This window comes from Daphnia magna, linkage group LG5 (assembly GCF_020631705.1).
Source record: "Daphnia magna isolate NIES linkage group LG5, ASM2063170v1.1, whole genome shotgun sequence".
Lineage (NCBI taxonomy): Eukaryota > Metazoa > Arthropoda > Branchiopoda > Diplostraca > Daphniidae > Daphnia > Daphnia magna.
This window is the reverse complement of record NC_059186.1, coordinates 4,848,808-4,874,089: the sequence shown is the minus strand read 5'-3', so window position 1 is coordinate 4,874,089 and position 25,282 is coordinate 4,848,808. Positions and strand designations below refer to the sequence as shown.

Here is a 25,282-nt window from a genome sequence, read left to right as displayed (position 1 = left end):
GCCCATTTCATATTGTAGCTGGGAAGGCTCTTTTTCTCTACGTTCAAAACTCATTGGAAGCCCTTACATCCCTGATGGTCGTTTATTATGCATTTGATTTACAGGGTGGTAATGACGTGCTTGCTTTTCTGCTAGTAATCGAGTCGGAAATCCTGGAACTAAACACCGAGAAATCAAGATCCTGCAATGCCATTAATCTTTTGAGAAATCTCCTTGGTTAACTTTATTCACTATGTATGAAAGTCTCTTTTCAAACTCAGTTACACGCAAGTATGTGCAATACGTTTTCACCCCTAAAAAAGAAGTCCTTTTTTAAAGTCAAACTTAGTTCTTCACAGTGAAAAAATATTTTTTTGTTCAATAAATAAACCCCGCTTGTCATTTCATTATGTTTTCCTATTTTTATTTAAAGAAATTAAATCATTATTAGATTCAGAAAACATTAGTGGGTTATTTTATGGGTTGCCGCAATAAGCCAATAACCTCAGGGGAATTGTAAAAAAACAATTTATTATCATAAGGAAATAACCTTTTAAAATGTCGAGTTTGATATCCTTTAGGAACCGTAAACTGCAAAAATAATAGCAAAATCAAAGGTTTGAACGCTCTAAAACCCTGTATACAAAAGCACAAAGTTGTAACCTATGAAAATCAAGGAACATTTTAAACAGTGTTGGATGGACAAGAATTGTACCGTTCCTTGATGCGTAGATATCCGAATTAGAGCAGCTCGGTACTTCCGGGATCTAGTTTGGAGAACTGACTACTGTTTTCTTTAGTACCAACAACGGACTCGAATTGCGAATGGAAAGAATAGTTTTATTAGATTGAAAAAAATGTCGTGGTGAATTTGGGTGCACTGTTAAAAATTTCCTTTGATTTTAGAAGGTTATAACGTTCTAATCTTGTATGCAGGGTTTTGAAACGTTTTAACCTTTGATTTTGAAATTTTTTTGCGATGTTTCGGTTTTTAAATCATACAAAACTCAACATCTTAGAAGGTTTTTTACTTGACATACTGAAAGGATTTTTCCTTCAAAACTGAACCCTGAGGTTATTGAGGCAACCCACAGATTCAACCTTTTAAAAGGTTATTAACTTGTGATAAAACAAGGTTTTTGCTTTAAACGAATACCCTCAGGTTATTGAGGCAACCTACAGATTTACACGTAAAATATTGCTGAACCCAATTTTCAATTTTTTAAAAATAAATAAATGGCAATAACATAATGAAATAACAAAGGTTTCTTTATTTAACGAAGACAAACATTTTTTCATTGCAAATAATCGAATTACACATAATAAAAAGCATCTAGATTTAGGAAGGACAAGATCCGCTTATAGAGGAAGCGAACAACGCGTACTCGCATTGGTTAACGAACGCAACTTGCTGTTTGATGAGAGAAATTGCGGCTGGAAAACATGTTTGTTTTAAGAAACAAACGAGAATTTCAGCCGCAAGAGCTATCTTTGTACACCAAGGTGCGTTCGTTAACCAATGCGAGTACACATTGCCCATTCCCTCTATCAAGGGTAACTGAGTTTGACATTTAATGTTGTCAGTTTTTAAAACCCAACATTTAGATAAAAACAAAATTAAGACCAGGCTCCCTGTGATTTAGCGCAGGAGGTTCTTCAGAAGGTTTACGGCGTTTCAACATTTGGATTGTTTAGATTTCCAACCGATAACTTCCGATTCTATAAAGAGCAGGACGGTCATCGCCTCCTTGCCCCACTGTAGATCAAAGACGTAGTAAACGGCTATCAATGATGTCAGGGCTTCGACTGAATTTGGAATGTACAGAAAGGGAGCCTTCCCAGCTCTAATGTGAAATGAATTGCCACATTTCATAATGTAAGGAGATAACCTCAGAGATGTGCACAAGCAAATTTTGTTCAAGCAATTTTCGATTAATCAAGTAAATTTTTGCTCGAGTAAGTAAATAAATTTTTTTTCTTGCTTGAGTTTGTTTGAACAAAAATCAAACAATTTCAAACAATATTTTCATTGTTTGTTTGGTTTTGTTCAAACAATAAAAAAAAAAAAACTAAAAAGATTCCAAGTTTTCAAGGAAATGATGACTAGCGCAACATGTTTCTCAGTGACAGTAACCAGTCAATCAGGATTCACCGATTCAGTCAGTCAGTCACTGTTTTAGTAGACTTTAAGTTTTCAGAATTCAGACTCTGCTGTTCGACAGTTCATGTCTACTGTGTATGTGAAAAGTTGGAAATCGCAAGGTAATTTTTTTTATTAGTTGTATATACTAGTGCAACTAGTACTAGACATTAAAGCTAAATATATAACTATAATGAAGGTTTTTTTAACATTTATGAACCTTTGTTCCACTGTCGCCTTTTGAACGCAGGAGTTTTACGTGCAAGTGTTGTGCCACAACTCATTAATACCATAGTAGTCCCATTCTGCCCCATAATATTCGTTCTCTGAGTATATGCAAGGTATGATAATTGTTTGCCAATTCGAGCTTGAATGTATGTACCTAATGTTTAATCTTTGGCTGTGTAGGCTATAGAAGTTGAACAACACTCGTTCCATTTGGAAGAAATTCTGACTGGAATAATATTATTCCTATCATTCCTATACTATCTACAGAAGCTAGTTAAACTCAAACAAGGTAATAAAAGATGGATTGGCAATTAGAACTTTTAAACATGCATTTCATTTTTCCTGCGAACAGAAAGCGAGCAAGACTCCAGTTGCCTTCTGAACAAATAACTCTGGGATCTGGATGGAATACTATTGTCTCCTAAGTAAAGCCCTTATATTCATCAGTTTAACTAAAGTAAGGTATTAGAAGGTTGTTGAATAATAAAAAAAATTTTTTTTAAATTTGTTTGTTCACATAGCTATAGGTGTCATTATGGATGATGATGAGTTTCAGTGGCCTGATGAAGCTCCAGAGGTAATGATTGCTGCTGATGAAGTTGAGACTGGGGCCTCTAATGATGAGAATTTCGTCACTGACTCTAATGGCGAAAAGGCTGATTCCAACCATCAACAGCCACCACTAGCAGCAACGGCCAAGAACACGGCAATTAAACAAAAATCATGGGTATGGGACTTTTTTACGATCGAAATCGATCAAAAAGATAAGAAGGAGAAAGCTAGGTGCTTACTCTGCAAAACGAAACCAAAATTTTTAGTGATGTCAGCCACCACAAGTCTATCCTACCATCTCACCCACGCTCACAAAAAAACGTGTCCCGAAGATCCGTCCACTTCTTCCTCGCCAAATGTAGCACCAAACACCATGGCTAAATTCACGACGACTCTGTCCAAAGAAAAGATTGCCTTAATAACAAGAGCAATTACTAATTTCATGGCTTGGGACTTGTATCCCATGAATTGAGCCATGGGTCGAGGATTCAGATCCCTGATGAAGCTTCTTGAGCCTCGTTACACCATTCCCCATCGTACAACGTTTATAAGGACGCACATTCCCGTCGCATATCAAGAAATGCGAGCCCAAGTCGCGGCTAAGTTGAAAAATGCCATCAGGGTCTGTCTTACAACGGATATGTGGACGGATGATTACAGACATTGCTCCTATATGGCAGTAACGGCCCATTTTGTTAGCGATGAGTGGATTTTTGAATCTTTTTGTCTGTCCACTAAACCGAAAAGCAAACGGCTGCCAACCTTGCTGAAGCTTTATCAAGCGTAGCTACAGTGTGGGACCTTAAGTTCAACAAATTTGTTGTTGTAACTGATGGGGGAGCCAATATTAAAAAAGCCGTCAATGATTTGGGTTGGATACAGATACCTTGCTTTGCTCATTTGCTTAATTTATGCATCGCGAAATACGGGTTTTTAAATGTTACGGTCCTAAATCATGTAATTAAAAAGTCAAGTTCCATCGTTCACTTTTTCCATTTCCATGGTCCTGCAATCATTGCAAAACAAAAAGAGCTCGCAAGATTCTATGATTCAATGGTAGAATCAGAAGACCATGACTATTCCGAGCCAATTTCAAGTGATGAAATATCGCAGAATTCATTGAAAAAGGAACAGGCTACACGTTGGAATTCAACTTTGACTAGCATTGAATCTGTCTTAGAAAACCGGGTAGTCATTAGAGAACTTCTGTCATCTGAACAATTTGATTCCCCTCACCTGATACTGACAAACGATGAAATGTCTTTGCTAAAGAAACTTGCTGAATTCTTAAAGCCTTTCCGTTGCCAAACAAATGCCTTGCAAGGTGATAGATATCCTACCATATCTTTGATTTCACCTGCGATCCAAGTTCTTTTAAGGCAGTGTGACGTAGAAGCACCCCAGGAATCTTCGTGTTTGCCCTCGGACTGGGAAATTTCCATGACGCAATTGAAAATTAATGTTAAAACAGCTATGCTGCAACGTTTCCGTCTGATTTGGATGGCTCAGTACTCAACCCCATCTTTCGCCTTGCGACTACTTTAGACATCAGATTTAAGACCAACAAATCTAGTTTCAAAACCTTCGTGGACTTCGTGGATGCGATAAATTATTATGATCGAAAGTTGGGTCCTCTTCCTCCGTCGGAGCCGTCAGCTGCAAGTTCGACACCAACAGAAAACTCAATGCGGACAGCAAATACGACAGCGCCATCATCATCTAGCAAAAAAATCAAAATATCGGCTTTGTACGGCATCGTCTTGGATGCGGAACCTGCTACAAATGGAACCCGAGAAGAGCTTCTGAAGGCTGAAATGCAAAACTTCCTCGCCATTCCAAGATTATCTGCCGATGAAATGGACGAGCTGGGTGTCCATAATATATCCTTCGTGCGCGGCCATAATCAATCTTTGCATGTTTGGGTATCATAGTGTCGCGGGTGAAAAGGGAGATTGGTTATCTCTTCGCAGAGATGAGTCATCCGCTTCTTGGACAACGCTGCGATCATGGTGAAGAAATTTTCGGGAGAAGTACGCTCTAAGAAAGATACGCAGATATGCAGTCCGGAAGGGGAGTAATTCGCGCGACGGTATAAAACGCTGCCCCGAATCTGCGTTAGATGAGTCTCCATCGGGTGAGCTCCCGGAGCAGGGCTCCGTAAGAGGAATTCCCAGGTTTCCCTAGAGGTCTTCAGACGCTTTTCTAACTTTTGGTAATGGTTATCCCTTTTTGTTCGAGTTAAACCATTGTTTAGAATTTAAGTCATCAATTGTTGTATTCATTTTTTCTTGTTCAAATACAACTTGGGTGACAATTGGTGGAGACGCAGCTCATTACCCGTAAGTGACGAACTAGTGCTGCAGAGTTTTAGTTTTTGAGACGCAGCTCGTTACCAGTAAGTAACGAATTTGTGCTGCGGTGTGGCAATTGTAGAAGACGCAGCTCGTTGCCTGAGAGTAAACGAAGTCGTGCTGCAGTCATTGTTAGCCGATGCCGAAGAGGACAAACCCACGGCCTATTGGCCTTAGAGACCCCAGCCGACGATTACATCCGCTTCGAGAACTGTCAAGCGTTCCGGTAGAAACTTCACCTACCAGCCTCATCGTTAGAGAGTGGAACTTCCTTTGTTGGTGATCCCTAAATTTTGAAGGTCCTATTCCAAAGGACCATTTGACCAAAGAAGCTGACAGTCAGGGTGAATCAGTCGAGACTGCAAGAGGCTTAGACTCGGATCCAGAAACCGAGGTCGATTTGGGAGCGGCGAGTCCAGTTGTTCCGGTCGGGGGACAACAATTTGTAGTGCCATTAAGGCATATTGAGCAACCGCAAAGACAAGCTATGGAAGCTGTCAGAAAATTTATTAGCCCGCCAATCTTCCGAAAAAGTTCGGAAGAAGATGAGCACCAATTGATGGAGCTCTTTGAAGAACATTCTACCCACAACAGATGGAATGATATGGGAAAAAGAAATAATTTTGAAAAGTATTTTGATGACGCCGTCAGGAGCTGGTTAAATTGTGCAAGAAATTGTTCTCAACATGCTAGGAGACAATAAGTTCAATCAAGTGCAGTTACAATCAGTGATGGATGGAGCTAATTCTCTTGTTCGAGATTTAATGAATAAAACATTAGACAGTGTGAACCACTTACTTACACAGAGGGGTTTTGATCATTCAGTGATTATTGAAGATTTAAAATTGGAGAACGAAATGTCCCTTAATTTCTTTCATGAATTTTGTGATCAGCATAATCAAAATAAGTATTTCAAACAACACCACGGTCTTATAATGCCACAGAAAATAAAGTTGCCATTTCTACCTACAAACTTCAGCCGAAGAAAAGTTGAACAAGGACAACATTTGTTTTCTGAGGATTTTGTTTTTGTGTCATTACTTGACCAAATTGAACAACTGTTTTATATACCAGAAATTTATAGTATGTTAAACAGTGAAACGACCACACAGTCAGGTAACCATATGTTGTATAACATTTTTATGGATTTGAAAAAATTGTGAAGTATACATTAATTATTCATTATCAGGTTACTTTTCGTCTTTCGCTGACGGGAACAACTTTCAGAAGAGCCCTTTCAGAGACACCCGAATGCTTTGCAGATACACCTCTACATAGACGAAGTTCAGTTACGCAATCATATTGGAAGCTACACCCACAAAATAGTGTTTATATACTTTTCCTTGGGTAACATCAATCCTAAATATCGGTCTTGTTATAAATATATCAATTTACTTGCTATTTTCTATCATTTTTAAGTAGCTTCTTATGATATTAATACTTTTTTAAAACCAATCGTTGAACACTTACAGAAACTAGAACTAGGCCATTCATTTAAAATTGGGGGGCGAAGTGAAATTGTCTATGGGACTTTGACAACAGTAGTAGCTGACCATTTAGCTAGTCATGAAGTAGGAGGTTTTAAAGTAGGATTCTTGAAAGGCTATCGGAAATGTAAATCATGTTTAGGACTTCATGAAGATATTCAAACAAAATTCTTTGATCGTGAATTTGTTGCAAGGTCACAAAAAGACCACGAGGAATACTGTAAAGGAATACAAAATGAAGATATACACGATCATTATTCACGGTTATATGGTATTAACCGAATTTCTATTTTGAACTCACTATTGTATTTCTATTTTATTGGTGGTCTTCTTCCTGATATCATGCACGACATTTTAGAAGGTGTCCTGCCACTAACCATGGCTAAATTTATTTTAAGTTGCATAGAAAAAAAGTATTTCACTCTGAAACAACTAAACTATGTTATCAAAAATTTCTATTATGGCCATTCAGAGGTTGTAGATAAGCCCTCCCCCACAAAAATGGAGCATTTACAAAAGGAGACTATTCGTGGCTCTGCTTCCCAAAAATGGCTTTTATCTGTCAATTTCCTAATGATGATGGGGGCGAAGATTAACAAAGACGATGCATGTCTCAATTGTTTTTCTTTGTTGCTTGAAATTTGTCGTTTAGTTTTTAAGACAAGTATTTCAATTGTTGAATTGCTGAATATGGAATTGTTAATTGCCGAATTTTTATCCGCATTTAAAGAATGCTGGCCATAAAGGCAGTTGATTCCAAAAATGTACCACCTGGTGCATTATCCCCGTTTTATTAAAGATATTGGTCCGTTGGGGGTGGTATGGTGCATGAGATACGAAGCTAAACACACTCACTTAAGGGGATTAAAAGGAATAATTTATGGAATGCTTTCCGCTGTAGTTGCAGATAATTTGGCAAACCACCAAATCGGTGGATTCAAATCAGGTTTCGGTAAAGGCTTCAGGAAATGCAGAACTTGCTTGGGAATTGATGGCAAAATTCAGAGTAATTTCTCAGATTCACAGTTTGTTAAACGTCTCGCAAGGGACCACAACGAGCAGTGTGCTGCCCTGCTGAATTTAGATCTTTCCAAACATTACTCATGGCTGTATGGCCTTCATAACACCTCAATTTTGAACGAGCTACAGTTTTTCACGTGGTTGGTGGATTACCCCCAGACCTGATGCACGATCTTTTAGAGGGAGTAATCCCAAGACTTACTTGTGAGATGTTACTTCATTTTATTGCCCAAATATTAGTTATGTTGGACAAATTTAATTACATCGCCCAAAACTTTAATTATGGCCACAGTGAAAACCATCCGTAATTCAATTGCAACACCTAGTTAAAAAACGATTGCGACAATCTGCGTCGCAGAACTGGTTGCTTTTCGTCAATCTACCTTTAATGCTTGGCCATTTATTAAATGTTAACGATAAGAAGTGGGATTGTTTAATAATTTGCAAGAAGTAACTCAATTAGTTTTAAAAAAATCTTTTTCAAACTATGATATCTTAAAGCTGGGTTTCTTTGTACGCGACTTTATGGCGGGTACAAAAAGGAATTTAAAATGAGAATAATTCCCAAAATGCACACAGTTAAAAATGACTTGCCCACTTAAATACACTTATCAAGTGTACCCAGTGAAAGTGTGGGTTACGTGGCTATCGATCACATTTTTTACAAGTGTAATAGTCCACAAAACACAAGATTTTCCGTGTACTTTCCCTAAATGTACTGTACACTTGTAAACCCCTTTGTTTTTTTCTCGCGACCTTGCCTGAATTCGAAACTCGCAAAATAAAAAATGGTGATCAAGTAACGAATGACGGATGAACTAGGATTTAAAAGTTACCGGTTTTCAATATGTCATTGTATAACTCCAAAAATGCAGTAAAAGTATTTTAAAAATTAATGTAATTAAAATGTTGTTTGGCTTAGAACTTTTTAAGCACATGGTATATCTACAATAATTATGATGGTATTTAGGGATTTATTACCCATTTGCGACACTGAGCTGCGAAATTCCACATAGACCCATAGGCCATAGGACCATAGCGTGTTCACTTACTCGCCATTGCCCTACACTACGTATCTTTCTGCATTTTGCTCCCGACTCTGGTTTTGTTTTTGGTTTGCTTCCGGACTTCCGTTTGTTCCTGCTGTACCTTGCTGCTGCCGTTTCTTGCTGTTTCTTGCTGATGCCGTTTCTTACTGTTCCGATTTGCAAATGGTCTATTTCTTGTTGGATTCTCCAGTTTACAAGTAAGTGGCTTATTCGTAGCGTAAACGTTGTATTTTTAGAATTCATTTTATTCAATTTATTGAGAGAATCGAATTTCATATTATCATCTTTGTGTTGCCAGCAGTCTAATTAGCTATTTCTAAGAAATAGGTAAGAGCTAGAGCTAGAGAATCTTATCGAATAACATGCCTCCTGTGCAGAGAAAGAGTGATTTTACTTGTTTTAAATGTTCTCGGGTCATTTATGGTCCTTATGAAGCTCTTACGAAACATTTTCGTGATCAGTACGGTTTCAAACCGCAGGGAGAGAGAGAAATGACGAATTCCTCTGTGGGCAAAATGGTTGTAAGCAGAAAGTTTATTCATTCGCCAATTTTCGCTATTTCTTGTCGGTATGTGAAAGAAATATTCTTCATTTGGATAGGCACGCTGGCAATAACATTGTTTTGCAAAAAGGTGCAGAGGCAAGGGTAGTTTTATTGTAAGGATCCGCCGACCAAATCAAAATTCAAACGGTAAAATTTAACACGTTGCTTTTATTGCCCTGTTTTGACCCCAAAAGTTGTTGCCCCGAATGACCGACTTTCTACTTTTATTACTCTAACGGTAAAGTCAGCCTTCTTCCGCCGACCTTATATTTTTGAACACGCCTGACCTCGTTTGACTTTAAATTCGACTCTCTGCGTTGCCGTATAAAAGACGGACAAACTTCACCAGCAGGGAGAGTCACCAGTCGACCAGCGAGGCAGTCAGTGAGTCAGTCTTCCTCCCTCCGTCTGTTACCTTTTCCCTTTTGTTTTTGCCGCTGTGTTTTGAAATGTAATTGGTGTCAAATTTAAATAAACATCATCACCCCAATTGTTTCATTATTCCCCATCAGGGTATGGAAGAGAATTATGAAGAAATCCCAATCATTCCAGAAAATCTCGTTAAGTTGTCCGTGGGTAAAATTATTCTTAAACTGTCGGCAAACTTCAATGTTAGTGAAACAGCGATCGATTTCCTGACTGATAGCTTGTAGGGTGTTTTTATGGAGTTCGAGTGTTGTAGTAAACAAGAAATCGTTGAGTCTTTACAGGCTTTATCTACTACTTTTAAAAGAAAAACGTCCTCAAAGAATTATTTCAATTACGTGGCACCGGAAGAAATTTTTATTGGCAGTGAAGAATGACACGCAAGAAATCAAAATGGTGTTTATCTCCCAAAGCAGATCAGTAAAACATTTCAGTACATAAGCGTGCGACAAACATTGACAGCTTTGTTATCAATTGAGGAATTTTGCACAACTTTTTTTGCTGAAAAGAAATCGACCGACGATTTTATTCGTTCCCACAGGGATAGTTTATATTTTGCAAATCACCCTTTTTTGAAAAAAATTCCATGTGCTGTCAGATTTCAAGTATTTTTTTGATGATGTAGGGAATCCACTTGGAAGTAAGGTAAAAATTCTCGAAATCGGTAATTTCAGCTATATGATTTCAAATATTTCTCCATTTGAAAATTCAAGTCTAAAAAATATTTTTCCATTTTTGATTGTTAAGACCAAACACCTTAAAGAACATTGATTTGATTTCGCTTTAAAAGAATTCATGAAGGCTTTAAAAATTTTAGAATCTGAAAAGGGAATGCTCCTTGACATTCATCATCGTCCTGGATCGTCCTGGTCTTAGAGTGCACGGGACAATAGTAACTCTTTGTGCCGACACAAAAGGTGCGCATGAAATCGGAGTTTTCATGAGCCCCTCGGCAACTAAAATTTGTCGACTATACGAAATCAATAGAACTGATTTAAGAAATCATGGTACTACCGACAATAATGTGCTAAGAACCAGGCGGTCAATTGATCAGCAAGTAAAACAAGCGATAGAAAATTTCCCAAATGGAGACCCAAGTTCGGGAATTAGGGGAGCTTGTCCCTATAATGAAAGCCGATTTTTTCATATCGGAGAAAATTTGATTATGGATTCCATGCACGATATTCCTGAAGGAGTTGGTCCATTTATTTTGAAACTATGTTTGAATGAGTGGAACACAAATAGGAAGGATTATGGACTTACAGCTGAGTTCATAAATCAAAGGCATTCATTATGGTCGATATGATTCGGCAAACAAGCCTAGTCCAAAATTCACAGATGCGAATTTGAGAGAGAGAGGTAATTATAGCACTAAACAGCGTGCTGGACAAAAAAAGGTGCCTTTTGAGGAATTTTCCTTTACTCTTTGGAGATCGAATTTCCAAGGAAGACCCCCACTTCAATTTTCTTTTATTATTTCTAGATATTTGTGATATAATATTTGCCCTTGAAATAACAATTTCCCATTGCAATATTTAAAAAAACATGATCTCCGAACTATTTGAAAAATTTCACTTCTTATTTCCCGATGTACAGCATATTAATAAAATGCACCATCTATTCCACTACCCAGAAATGATGCAAATGCATGGGCCACCAATTCGATATTGGTGTATGCGGTTTGAGTCATTTCATTACGTATTAAAACGTAGAGCACAGTTTATTGGTAATTTTATCAATATTTGCAAATCTTTAGCTTGTCATGTACAACGTTTACATAGTCTCAATTTCATTTAAAATGAAACTGTGCGTACGAAAGTAATTTTTGGACCTATAGCAGCAGGGGAAAAAAATATTTCATTTGGTTATTTGATGAGTATACTTCATGTGTCTCGAAATCAAGATTTTCCCTTAGACCCTACTTTAAATCATTCAATCCCTAAATGGATAAAAATCCGAGGCTGGGAATACCGTTCGTGGTGGTGTAATTGTTATTAAAAAATCTTAAGAGACACATTCAAGGCTTCCCAAATTCGCTTTAATCACTGAAGTGATCGTTGAAAATCATTCAGAAATTTTCCTTCTGCTATCAGTTTTAAAAACTGTGTCTTTTGAAACTCGATATCATTCTTTTCTCGTTGAGGAGATAATTACCAAGAAAATAATGGTTAAAAGTATCCTTTCATGCACATCGATTAAGCCGCTTAATTTTGTTAAAAATTTCTCAAATGATTCTAACCAATACATCAGCCCACGTCACATAGTTTACTGGAATAACTTTTAAGTAATTTTTTTTTATTTTCTTTTTAGGCTCAGCCTACTCAAATTCAGACTACATCTAAAGCTCCGAAATACTAAAACGAATTGCTAAACAATATGGATCGATGCTTAGACGAAATGAAAGCCTTGAGTGTAAATGACGTAGAGATATTTTTAAAAACGAAAGGGTTTTCAAACGATGTTACCGATATAATGAGAGGTAAACCTACATAGGTGACACTTTTCTTAAACCTTATTACCTAATTTCAACTTTCTTTATTCGCCAGGAAATGAAATAGACGGGGAATCATTACTCCTACTCAACAACACTGAAGTAGTCAGCATGAGTTTCAAAATTGGCACAGCTGCAAAATTCCGAAAATTATTAGAAATTTTACGCAGTGATGTTAGCGCTCAAAAAGGAGCGCATCAAATCTGCAAAATGAAATTGAAACTGTTGGTCTTAGTCTTCGTAGTGAGTTCCAGTCGACTAGTGACTTTGTAAAAGAACAGGAATCGACTGAAACGGTATGTGGAATAATTTAGTAGGTTAATTAGAATATTGCATATAAGGCAGAAGACAAATTATATTTGTTTAAGTTTAGGTGGATCTCAACTTGTTCGAGATCTTAAAATCCAAAAAAAAAATGAAAGGAAATTGTCGCTAATTATATTTCAAGAAATGAGGATTTTATCACTCATGAAGAACGAATTGAAGTAGTTAACATAATCTGCTCAAACATGATAGCCGTAAATCCACTCAAACATTTCCCGTCTACGACTTTAAAGCATCTTTATGCTGATGCTATTGTTCAAAGTTTCCCGTGTCTCGGAACCAGAGTGAAAGATATCGATGGCACACTGAGGTTGAATCATGATGTGTTTTTCCATCCAGTAGCAGGAGGCTATATTGAAAATCGTTTGAAAGAGATCCGAAGAAAACTTAAGGGATTCAGAAGAGAAAACTAAACGGTTCATCAAACACAGTTATTACTGACAACGTTTCTGGTGAAAAAAAAAAGAGTAGTCAAGCCGACTAATAAGGGTGTTGAACCATTGAAAGGAAAAGCTGCTAGTTTTGATGAAGACAAAATGAAATCTATGGTATACATTACTTTTATTTTTAAAATGTTGCAATTAATGCTTATCTGTAGAATATTTTTTTTTCTAGGTAGAATGGATTAAGGTCCATGTTTGCTCAGGAAGCAATAGAGCAAAGATTTTTGAGTATATGGAGAATACATTCGAATTTCGCGATCGTGAAAGCACCTTTAGATTCACTTCTGCATCTGAAATACTCATGGAATATCCCAGATTAGCCGACGTCGACGAAGGATCGTTGGAAATGATAATATTTCATTTTATTTGTGTACATTCAGTAAAATAATTTTCTTTTCTAACTAGATTCTGCAGGATTTTCATCATAAATACCCGAACATGCATGATGCATTCCAATTGCGCTTCCTCAAGAGGTTTTCATCTTCACTGAAATTGTTGGCTGCAAGGAAACAAGAATAAGTTCCACATTCAGCTGATGGTAATTTCTTTCGATAAGGTTTTTTTTATATTTTCTTAAAATATTCCAATGTCGTGTTTTCTATTTTCAGATTGTATGAACTTGCTCATCTTGTGTCTTCAACTATTGCCAGCCGTCTTCAACGTCAAAAAGGCATCTTTCGATTCCAAAGTAGATCGACTTTTTCACTTCGTTAAGGTAATTACTAATCAGCGGTCATTAAAATGTAATTCTTAATGATCAATGTGCGTAACTCTTTTTATGTATTCAAAATCAAAATGCATTGATTTCTGAAGCTGTCGAAGCAAAGGATGTTATTCATCACAAGCAGCCATACCTTATTGTTGTAGGATCGCTGGAACACCCTTTGTTCTTTAACCTGGTCGTCGATCAAACTCTTATTCCCCTTGTCCGTGATTGTTCGAGATCATTCTGTGTTTTGTTCGCATCGTTTTTCGTATTCCGGCTTGAATCCCTAGCACATTTGGACAAATTCTATCTGTTCTTTGAACAATTTGTGTTCCAAATATTTTTAGGCGAACTTTGCTATAAAATTAGCCCCTCCAATCAAGAATTCGCTAACCCATATAGCACATTTTGGCCGTCGGATGTCCGAATCATCGCCGAACATCCGTTAGATATCTATGAACTCAATTGGTAGTTCCAGGGATGTCCGTCGGCTAGTCACCTTGGAAGTGCAATGGATGTGCGAAAATTATATTCTATGGACCTCCTTCCAACAGCGAAAAAAATTTTCAATTGTTTCATTTAAGGATTGGCCTCGAGCCAATCGGGGGGCTTTTTTGCCAATCGGGTTTCTCATTTCGGGCCATTGACGCGAGGCTCATGGTGGAAAATTCTTCTCCCCGAATTCAATTGGGGTTTAATCGAGGTACTTAATCAGTGAAGGTACCCCGATTGCAATCAATCGATTCATCAATGCCAAAAATATTATCGATTGACTGTTTCACCCGATCGATCCGATAACAACCCCGAAAATAGCTCGTTCTACCCGCTTGTCCCAATTTCTACTCTGAAACCGAAAGAACGGCATTTTTTAAAAATTGCGTCGGGGCAACAGGTTAATCTAAAATTTTACCCCGCACCGTCCCGGTTGAAAAAGTGGCATCTCAATTCGGCCCCGAATGCACTTTATCGGTGCGGGGTGGTTAACTCGATTAGAACTAATTGGGGCCGATCGCTAAGTTTCCTTATTAATTGTCAAAATTTCTTTGTTTCCAAAAGGGGAGAACTTAACCGTGTTCAAATTTTTCCCTTGAACGTATTTTTATTTTAAGTCCGGCATTTAATACGAAAAAAAGGAGTAGTTATCTATTTGCCGGATGGTTTATTTTTTAATTTATTACAAAAAATGAATAAAATATATGTAAGTCGTGAGTTTGTTTGCACAGACTTGCCGTTTAGCTTACGGGAACCAAGCCATTGGAAATTAACTTACAGAAAATAAATATTATTCGGCATTTAATAATATTTAATAATATTTAATAATATTTAAAGCATGTATACTTATGATAGGATTTTAATTTCAAATAATAAAAAACTACTTTAAACTTAATACATCATGCTGAAGTTTAAAATTTAAAAAATATTTAACATAAATTGTTTAATTGCTATTTATACACTTCAGGTTTAACCTAAGTTCGACATCATCTTGACTTCTTAAAAATCCAGTTGGTGATTTGTTATTGAAAAAAACTCAAGTGTTTACAACAATTCGATGATAAGAAAACCCACTCTAATCTTGTTAAAGCGAGAAATACATTCTGAGTAGTAACCAACGTAGTTAACTACTACACAAGAAGCTATGCAAGAAGAATGAACGTTATTCTACCATCGTGGATCCACAAGTGTATTGCAGCACAGTGCTGTCTTTCCTTCGAAGAAGAGGATCACTTCAAAATTGATCCATTACGTTCCCCCCAAACTTCCAGAGGAGGCATTCGTGCTATTTACCCTGTGCCTACGTGGGGTTTGCTGTATGTCTCAGACAGCAGTGATGACGAAAACCAATAAACTAGTTTTTTTCCCAATGCAACATCTGAATAAAGAGATCTAGGAATTTATCTTGCAAGAAATGGGTATGTTCAATTTATATCATAAGAAACAGGAGGTAAGAAACCAGGCCATTATTGTTACAACACTTTTTTTACTTTTTCAATTATTACCAAGGTAATAAAACATCACTTATATACAAGTCCTAGATACTATAAAGAACTCCTGGTTGTTCCCAGGTCTTGTAAAACCTTGCTGATCTAAAGTAAAATCTCTGCCATTTGTAAGATTTTTGGGGTCAACTATGATGAAAGAACCATCTCGAATTACTTTGAAAGCTTGGATATTGTAAACAAATTGTTTTGTTTTCAATACTTTGCATACGAATGCAAATCTTCCCTCGTGACGAACTATGTAAAAAATGATGGCAAATGTGCTCCTTTTGGGAAATACAAATGAAAGTGGTACAAGTAATACTGATTCCTTAATCCGATACTTGGTAGAATTAATTTTTAACAAATTTGTAGTTTCAATAACTGGGAGCGAAGAAGTTATTGGGATTCGGAAAAAACGGATTATTTCATCTTTATAAGAAAGCCCATTCAACGACAAGCATAAGAATTTTCCTGTCGTCACAGTAAATTTTAACATTTATCCATTAGCTTTTGTCATTTTATGGCTCATCCACTGCTGGTGTCTATACGATACAGTAAAGAGCACATTTATAAAATTATTCGTGGATTTGAGAAGAGATTTGAAATAGGCATGTTTGCCTTCAAATCGCATACACCAAAAAGGGAGTAAAGGACCAACATGCTTAATATAATATGGATAATGAACCAAGTGGTGCACAGTAAAATTTTGTTGTACACTTAAGCCCACTTGCTAGTGGGCTTAATGAAAGTCCCCACTTATAAGAGTATTACCCATCTAAAAAGTGTAAAGATACACTTACGCATACACTAAAAAAAAGAGTACCTCCCCACCTATGTACTAAGTGGGCTTAAGTGTACCATAAAACCTACACCTTTATCCTTCAACAAGTGAGCGAATAGGTGTACTATAAGTGGGTTCAATTTAGGTGCCCAAAAAAATGTAATTAAAATCATAATTCTGAATAAGCAAAACTAATGTTCAGACAGGTCTGAGTATGCTAATCTGTATTAGACTTCGTCAAAAGCACAACATGTCTCCATCAAACACATTACAAGTAATAGCCTACATATTGCAATATTTGATCAGTCACGTCTGACGTGACTGATTTACCTGCACACAATAAAATGCAGACACGCACAGTTATGGTTAATGCAAATAAGGAAAAGTATTCTGGCAGTCTGTCTTGGGTGGTAAACAATGTTATGGGGTTATGATCCGTCAGCCAGTCACGTCGGCTGCACGGATGTGAAATGAACAGATTGTAGGAAAGAAATGAAGGATACGTTGGAGTGGTACTTACGTTTGAATTGACTCCATTCCGCTGCCAGGTGATTCGGGTTGAAGACGGCTTCACGGAGGGTATGGTAAAGCGGGATGAAGAAAAGGACGTGCGTTGGTAGGGTGTAAACCGTTTATTCAATTCGTCTCCAACACTCACAAGTCGGTTACACAGCTACAAGAGAACTAATACTGTCTCGACACTAACAAGTTGGTCACACGGCTACAAGAGAACCAACACACACACTAGCTAGGAGCAGACTTGCGAAAAGAAATCGTGTTTTGGGTTTTATACCACTAGTTGGCTTGGGGACGCTAAGGTTGGCGTGGGGTAATAAAAAAGAAAACATCAGCAACAGGTTCATGAAGAAATGTGAACTGGTGCGAAAAAAGGGAAACAAGGTTGAGAGATAAGGTGGGGGTATTGACACCTTGGTCAGCGGAAGGGGGCAATAAACTAATAAAAGAGATAGCGTAAAAAGGAGGTCAAGCATTTGGGGAGAAATACGAGGTTGTACACACTTAAACTAAATGCAGTTAACTTAATTCTAATTAACGTCTTAACTCTAGCAGGAGTCCTTACAATATTACGAAATATGGAAAAACTTGATGTTGGATTTTTGAAAGGGGACAACAACTTTTGGGCAGCATCAGCTTCTCCATAGATATTTTTTAAGGCAATGTTGTCCAGCATATTAGCGAATTCTTGATTGGAGGGGCTAATTTTATAGCAAAGTTCGCCTAAAAATATTTGGAACACAAATTGTTCAAAGAACAGATAGAATTTGTCCAAGTGTGCTGGGGATTCAAGCCGGAATACGAAAAACGATGCAAACAAAACACAGAATGATCTCGAACAATCACGGACAAGGGGAATAAGAGTTTGATCGACGACCAGGTTAAAGGACAAAGGGTGTTCCAGCGATCCTACAACAATAAGGTAGGGCTGCTTGTGATGAATAACATCCTTTGCTTCGACAGCTTCAGAAATCAATGCATTTTGCTTTTGAATACATAAAAAGGGTTACGCACATTGATCATTAAGAATTACATTTTAATGACTGCTGATTAGTAATTACCTTAACGAAGTGAAAAAGTCGATCTACTTTGGAATCGAAAGATGCCTTTTTGACGTTGAAGACGGCTGGCAATAGTTGAAGACACAAGATGAGCGAGTTCATACAATCTGAAAAAAGAAAACACGACATTTGAATATTTTAAGAAAATATAAAAAAAACCTTATCGAAAGTAATTACCATCGGCTGAATGTGGAACTTATTCTTGTTTCCTTGCAGCCAACAATTTCAGTGAAGATGAAAACCTCTTGAGGAAGCAAAATTGGAATGCATCATGCATGTTCGGGTATTTATGATGAAAATCCTGCAGAATCTAGTTAGAAAAGAAAATTATTTTACTGAATGTACACACATAAAATGAAATATTATCATTTCCAACGATCCTTCGTCGACGTCGGCTAATCTGGGATATTCCATGAGTATTTCAGATGCAGAAGTGAATCTAAAGGTGCTTTCACGATCGCGAAATTCGAATGTATTCTCCATATACTCAAAAATCTTTGCTCTATTGCTTCCTGAGCAAACATGGACCTTAATCCATTCTACCTAGAAAAAAAAAATATTCTACAGATAAGCATTAATTGCAACATTTTAAAAATAAAAGTAATGTATACCATAGATTACATTTTGTCTTCATCAAAATCAGCAGTTTTTCCTTTCAGGGGTTCAACACCCTTATTAGTCGGCTTGACTACTCTTTTTTTTTTTCACCAGAAACGTTGTCAGTAATAACTGTGTTTGATGAACCATTTAGTTTTCTCTTCTGAATCCCCAAAGTTTTCTTCGGATCTCTTTCAAACGATTTTCAATATAGCCTCCTGCTAATGGATGGAAAAAAAACATCATGATTCAACCTCAGTGTGCCATCGATATCTTTCACTCTGGTTCCGAGACACGGGAAACTTTGAACAATAGCATCAGCATAAAGATGCTTTAAAGTCGTAGACGGGAAATGTTTGAGTGGATTTACGGCTATCATGTGTGAGCAGATTATGTTAACTACTTCAATTCGTTCTTCATGAGTGATAAAATCCTTATTTCTTGAAATATAATTAGCGACAATTTCCTTTCCTTTTTTTTCGGATTTTAAGATCTCGAACAAGTTGAGTTCCACCTAAACTTAAACAAATATAATTTGTCTTCTGCCTTATATGCCATATTCTAATTAACCTACTAAATTATTCCACATACCGTTTCAGTAGATTCCTGTTCTTTTGCAAAGTCACTAGTCGACTGGAACTCACTACGTAGACTAAGACCAACAGTTTCAATTTCATTTTGCAGATTTACTCCTTTTTGAGCGCTAACCTCACTGCGTAAAATTTCTAATAATTTTCGGAATTTTGCAGCTGTGCCAATTTTGAAACCCATGCTGGCTACTTCAGTGTTGTTCAGTAGGAGTAATGATTCCCCGTCTATTTCATTTCCTGGCGAATAATGAAAGTTGAAATTAGGTAATAAGGTTTAAGAAAAGTGTTACCTATGTAGGTTTACCTCTCATTATATCGGTAACATCGTTTGAAAACCCTTTCGTTTTTAAAAATATCTCTACGTCATTTACACTCCAGGCTTTCATTTCGTCTAAGCATCGATCCATATTGTTTAGCAACTCGTTTTAGTATTTCGGAGCTTTAGATGTAGTCTGAAATTGAGTAGGATGAGCCTAAAAAGAAAATAAAAAAAAAATTACTTAAAAGTTATTCCAGTAAACTATGTGACGTGGGCTGATGTATTGGTTAGAATCATTTGAGAAATTTTTAACAAAATTAAGCGGCTTAATCGATGTGCATGAAAGGATACTTTTAACCATTATTTTCTTGGTAATTATCTCCTCAACGAGAAAAGAATGATATCGAGTTTTAAAAGACACAGTTTTTAAAACTGATAGCAGAAGGAAAATTTCAGAATGATTTTCAACGATCACTTAAGTGATTAAAGCGAATTTGGGAAGCCTTGAATGTGTCTCTTAAGATTTTTTAATAACAATTACACCACCACGAACGGTATTCCCAGCCTCGGATTTTTATCCATTTAGGGATTGAATGATTTAAAGTAGGGTCTAAGGGAAAATCTTGATTTCGAGACACATGAAATATACTCATCAAATAACCAAATGAAATATTTTTTTCCCCTGCTGCTATAGGTCCAAAAATTACTTTCGTACGCACAGTTTCATTTTAAATGAAATTGAGACTATGTAAACGTTGTACATGACAAGCTAAAGATTTGCAAATATTGATAAAATTACCAATAAACTGTGCTCTACGTTTTAATACGTAATGAAATGACTCAAACCGCATACACCAATATCGAATTGGTGGCCCATGCATTTGCATCATTTCTGGGTAGTGGAATAGATGGTGCATTTTATTAATATGCTGTACATCGGGAAATAAGAAGTGAAATTTTTCAAATAGTTCGGAGATCATGTTTTTTTAAATATTGCAATGGGAAATTGTTATTTCAAGGGCAAATATTATATCACAAATATCTAGAAATAATAAAAGAAAATTGAAGTGGGGGTCTTCCTTGGAAATTCGATCTCCAAAGAGTAAAGGAAAATTCCTCAAAAGGCACCTTTTTTTGTCCAGCACGCTGTTTAGTGCTATAATTACCTCTCTCTCTCAAATTCGCATCTGTGAATTTTGGACTAGGCTTGTTTGCCGAATCATATCGACCATAATGAATGCCTTTGATTTATGAACTCAGCTGTAAGTCCATAATCCTTCCTATTTGTGTTCCACTCATTCAAACATAGTTTCAAAATAAATGGACCAACTCCTTCAGGAATATCGTGCATGGAATCCATAATCAAATTTTCTCCGATATGAAAAAATCGGCTTTCATTATAGGGACAAGCTCCCCTAATTCCCGAACTTGGGTCTCCATTTGGGAAATTTTCTATCGCTTGTTTTACTTGCTGATCAATTGACCGCCTGGTTCTTAGCACATTATTGTCGGTAGTACCATGATTTCTTAAATCAGTTCTATTGATTTCGTATAGTCGACAAATTTTAGTTGCCGAGGGGCTCATGAAAACTCCGATTTCATGCGCACCTTTTGTGTCGGCACAAAGAGTTACTATTGTCCCGTGCACTCTAAGACCAGGACGATCCAGGACGATGATGAATGTCAAGGAGCATTCCCTCTTCAGATTCTAAAATTTTTATTGCCTTCATGAATTCTTTTAAAGCGAAATCAAATCAATGTTCTTTAAGGTGTTTGGTCTTAACAATCAAAAATGGAAAAATATTTTTTAGACTTGAATTTTCAAATGGAGAAATATTTGAAATCATATAGCTGAAATTACCGATTTCGAGAATTTTTACCTTACTTCCAAGTGGATTCCCTACATCATCAAAAAAATACTTGAAATCTGACAGCACATGGAATTTTTTTCAAAAAAGGGTGATTTGCAAAATATAAACTATCCCTGTGGGAACGAATAAAATCGTCGGTCGATTTCTTTTCAGCAAAAAAAGTTGTACAAAATTCCTCAATTGATAACAAAGCTGTCAATGTTTGTCGCACGCTTATGTACTGAAATGTTTTACTGATCTGCTTTGGGAGATAAACACCATTTTGATTTCTTGCGTGTCATTCTTCACTGCCAATAAAAATTTCTTCCGGTGCCACGTAATTGAAATAATTCTTTGAGGACGTTTTTCTTTTAAAAGTAGTAGATAAAGCCTGTAAAGACTCAACGATTTCTTGTTTACTACAACACTCGAACTCCATAAAAACACCCTACAAGCTATCAGTCAGGAAATCGATCGCTGTTTCACTAACATTGAAGTTTGCCGACAGTTTAAGAATAATTTTACCCATGGACAACTTAACGAGATTTTCTGGAATGATTGGGATTTCTTCATAATTCTCTTCCATACCCTGATGGGGAATAAAACTACCCTTGCCTCTGCACCTTTTTGCAAAACAATGTTATTGCCAGCGTGCCTATCCAAATGAAGAATATTTCTTTCACATACCGACAAGAAATAGCGAAAATTGGCGAATGAATAAACTTTCTGCTTACAACCATTTTGCCCACAGAGGAATTCGTCATTTCTCTCTCTCCCTGCGGTTTGAAACCGTACTGATCACGAAAATGTTTCGTAAGAGCTTCATAAGGACCATAAATGACCCGAGAACATTTAAAACAAGTAAAATCACTCTTTCTCTGCACAGGAGGCATGTTATTCGATAAGATTCTCTAGCTCTAGCTCTTACCTATTTCTTAGAAATAGCTAATTAGACTGCTGGCAACACAAAGATGATAATATGAAATTCGATTCTCTCAATAAATTGAATAAAATGAATTCAAAAAATACAACGTTTACGCTACGAATAAGCCACTTACTTGTAAACTGGAGAATCCAAGAAAAAATGGACCATCTGCAAATGGGAACAGTAAGAAACGGCATCAGCAAGAAACAGCAAGAAACGGCAGCAGCAAGGTACAGCAGGAACAAACGGAAGTCCGGAAGCAAACCAAAAACAAAACCAGAGTCGGGAGCAAAATGCAGAAAGATACGTAGTGTAGGGCAATGGCGAGTAAGTGAACACGCTATGGTCCTATGGCCTATGGGCCTATGTGGAATTTCGCAGCTCAGTGTCGCAAATGGGTAATAAATCCCTAAATACCATCATAATTATTGTAGATATCCCATGTGCTTAAAAAGTTCTAAGCCAAACAATATTTTAATTACATTAATTTTTAAAATACTTTTACTGCATTTTAGGAGTTATACAATGACATATTGAAAACTGGTAACTTTTAAATCCTAGTTCATCCGTCATTCGTTACTTGAACGCCATTTTTTATTTTGCGAGTTTCGAATTTGAGCAAGGGCGCGAGAAAAAAACAAAGTAGTTTACAAGTGTACAGTACATTTAGGGAAAGTACACGGAAAATCTTGTGTTTTGTGGACTATTACACTTGTAAAAAGTGTGATCGATAGCCACGTAACCCACACTTTCACTGGGTACACTTGATAAGTGTATTTAAGTGGGCAAGTCATTTTTAACTGTGTGCATTTTGGGAATTATTCTCATTTTAAATTCCTCTTTGTACCCGCCATAAAGTCGCGTTCAAAGAAACCCAGCTTTAAGATATCATAGTTTGAAAAAGATTTTTTTTTACTAATCGAGTTACTTCTTGCAAATTATTAAAACAATCCCACTTCTTATCGTTAACATTTAATAAATGGCCAAGCATTAAAGGTAGATTGACGAAAAGCAACCAGTTCTGCGACGCAGATTGTCGCAATCATTTTTTAACTAGGTGTTGCAACTGAATTACGGATGGTTTTCACTGTGGCCATAATTAGAGTTTTGGGTGATGTAATTAAATTTGTCCAACATAACTAATTTTTGGGCAATAAAATGAAGTAACATCTCACAAGTAAGTCTTGGGATTACTCCCTCTAAAAGATCGTGCATCAGGTTTGGGGGTTATCCACCAACCACGTGAAAAAACTGTAGCTCGTTCAAAATTGAGGTGTTATGAAGGTCATACAGCCATGAGTAATGTTTGGAAAGATCTAAATTCAGCAGGGCAGCACACTGCTCGTTGTGGTCCCTTGCGAGACGTTTTACAAACTGTGAATCTGAGAAATTACTCTGAATTTTGCCATCAATTCCCAAGCAAGTTCTGCATTTCCTGAAGCCTTTACCGAAACCTGATTTGAATCCACCGATTTGGTGGTTTGCCAAATTATCTGCAACTACAGCGGAAAGCATTCCATAAATTATTCCTTTTAATCCCCTTAAGTAAGTGTGTTTAGCTTCGTATCTCATGCACCATACCACCCCCAACGGACCAATATCTTTAATATTATGGGGATAATGCACCAGGTGGTACATTTTTGGAATCAACTGCCTTTATGACCAGCATTCTTTAAATGCGGATAAAAATTCGGCAATTAACAATTCCATATTCAGCAATTCAACAATTGAAATACTTTTCTTAAAAACTAAACGACAAATTTGAAGCAACAAAGAAAAACAATTTAGACATGCATCGTCTTTGTTAATCTTCGTCCCCATCATCATTAGGAAATTGATTCGCCCCCCAATTTTAAATGAATGGCCTAGTTCTAGTTTCTGTAATTGTTCAACGATTGGTTTTAAAAAAGTATTAATATCATAAGAAGCTACCTAAAAATGATAGAACATAGCAAGTAAATTGATATATTTATAAGAAGACCGATATTTAGGATTGATGTAACCCAAGAAAAAGTATATAAACACTATTTTGTGGGTGTAGCTTCCAATATGATTGCATAACTGGACTTCGTCTATGTAGAGGTGTATCTGCAAAGCATTCGGGTGTCTCTGAAAGGGCTCTTCTGAAAGTTGTTCCCGTCAGCGAAAGACGAAAAGTAACCTGTTAATGAATAATTAATGCATACTTCACAATTTTTTCAAATCCATACAAATGTTATACAACATATGGTTACCTGACTGTGTGGTCGTTTCACTGTTTATCATACTATAAATTTCTGGTATATAAAACAGTTGTTCAATTTGGTCAAGTAATGACACAAAAACAAAATCCTCAGAAAACAAATGTTGTCCTTGTTCAACTTTTCTTCGGCTGAAGTTTGTAGGTAGAAATGGCAACTTTATTTTCTGTGGCATTATGAGACCGTGGTGTTGTTTGAAATACTTAATTTGATTATACTGATCACGAAATTCATGAAAGAAATTAAAAGACATTTCGTTCTCCAATTTTAAATCTTCAATAATCACTGAATGATCAAAACCCCTCTGTGTAAGTAAGTGGTTCACACTGTTTAATGTTTTATTCATTAAATCACTGATTGTAACTCCACTTGATTGAACTTATTGTCTCCTAGCATGTTGAGAACAATTTCTTGCACAATTTAACCAGCTCCTGGCGGCGTCATCAAAATACTTTTCAACATTATTTCTTTTTCCAATATCATTCCATCTGTTGTGGGTAGAATGTTCTTCAAAGAGCTCCATCAATTGGTGCTCATCTTCTTCCGAACTTTTTCGGAAGATTGGCGGGCTAATAAATTTTCTGACAGCTTCCATAGCTTGTCCAGGAAGGAGTATAGAGGAGAAAGTAGTTAGTATCCCTTTACACAGGGCAGTCAAACCAATAGTCGTCCGCCGCCACCAGTTGGCAGCACAATGACGTGGAGGGGAAGTATTTAGTTGTTTTCCTATTTACTTGTGTGGGA

The 25,282-nt window shown here is 36.7% G+C and overlaps 1 protein-coding gene and 1 long non-coding RNA gene across 2 annotated transcripts; one reads left to right on the top strand and one right to left on the bottom strand.

Moving 5' to 3' along the window:
- The first annotated feature begins 2,094 nt into the window (after nucleotides 1-2,094).
- LOC123472326 lies at nucleotides 2,095-4,204 on the top strand. The gene is made up of 5 exons (XR_006646747.1): nucleotides 2,095-2,241; nucleotides 2,370-2,460; nucleotides 2,528-2,636; nucleotides 2,700-2,804; nucleotides 2,869-4,204. It is a non-coding gene; the product is annotated as an uncharacterized LOC123472326 (long non-coding RNA).
- Nucleotides 4,205-16,237: 12,033 nt separating this feature from the next.
- Nucleotides 16,238-18,218, bottom strand: LOC116922663. The gene is made up of 3 exons (XM_045174479.1): nucleotides 18,078-18,218; nucleotides 17,582-18,001; nucleotides 16,238-16,261 (listed from the first exon to the last, which is right to left on the bottom strand). The coding sequence occupies exons 1-3, from the start codon at nucleotides 18,204-18,206 to the stop codon at nucleotides 16,238-16,240; spliced, it is 573 nt and encodes a 190-aa protein (XP_045030414.1). The 5' UTR covers nucleotides 18,207-18,218.
- Between the last annotated feature and the right edge of the window lie 7,064 nt (nucleotides 18,219-25,282).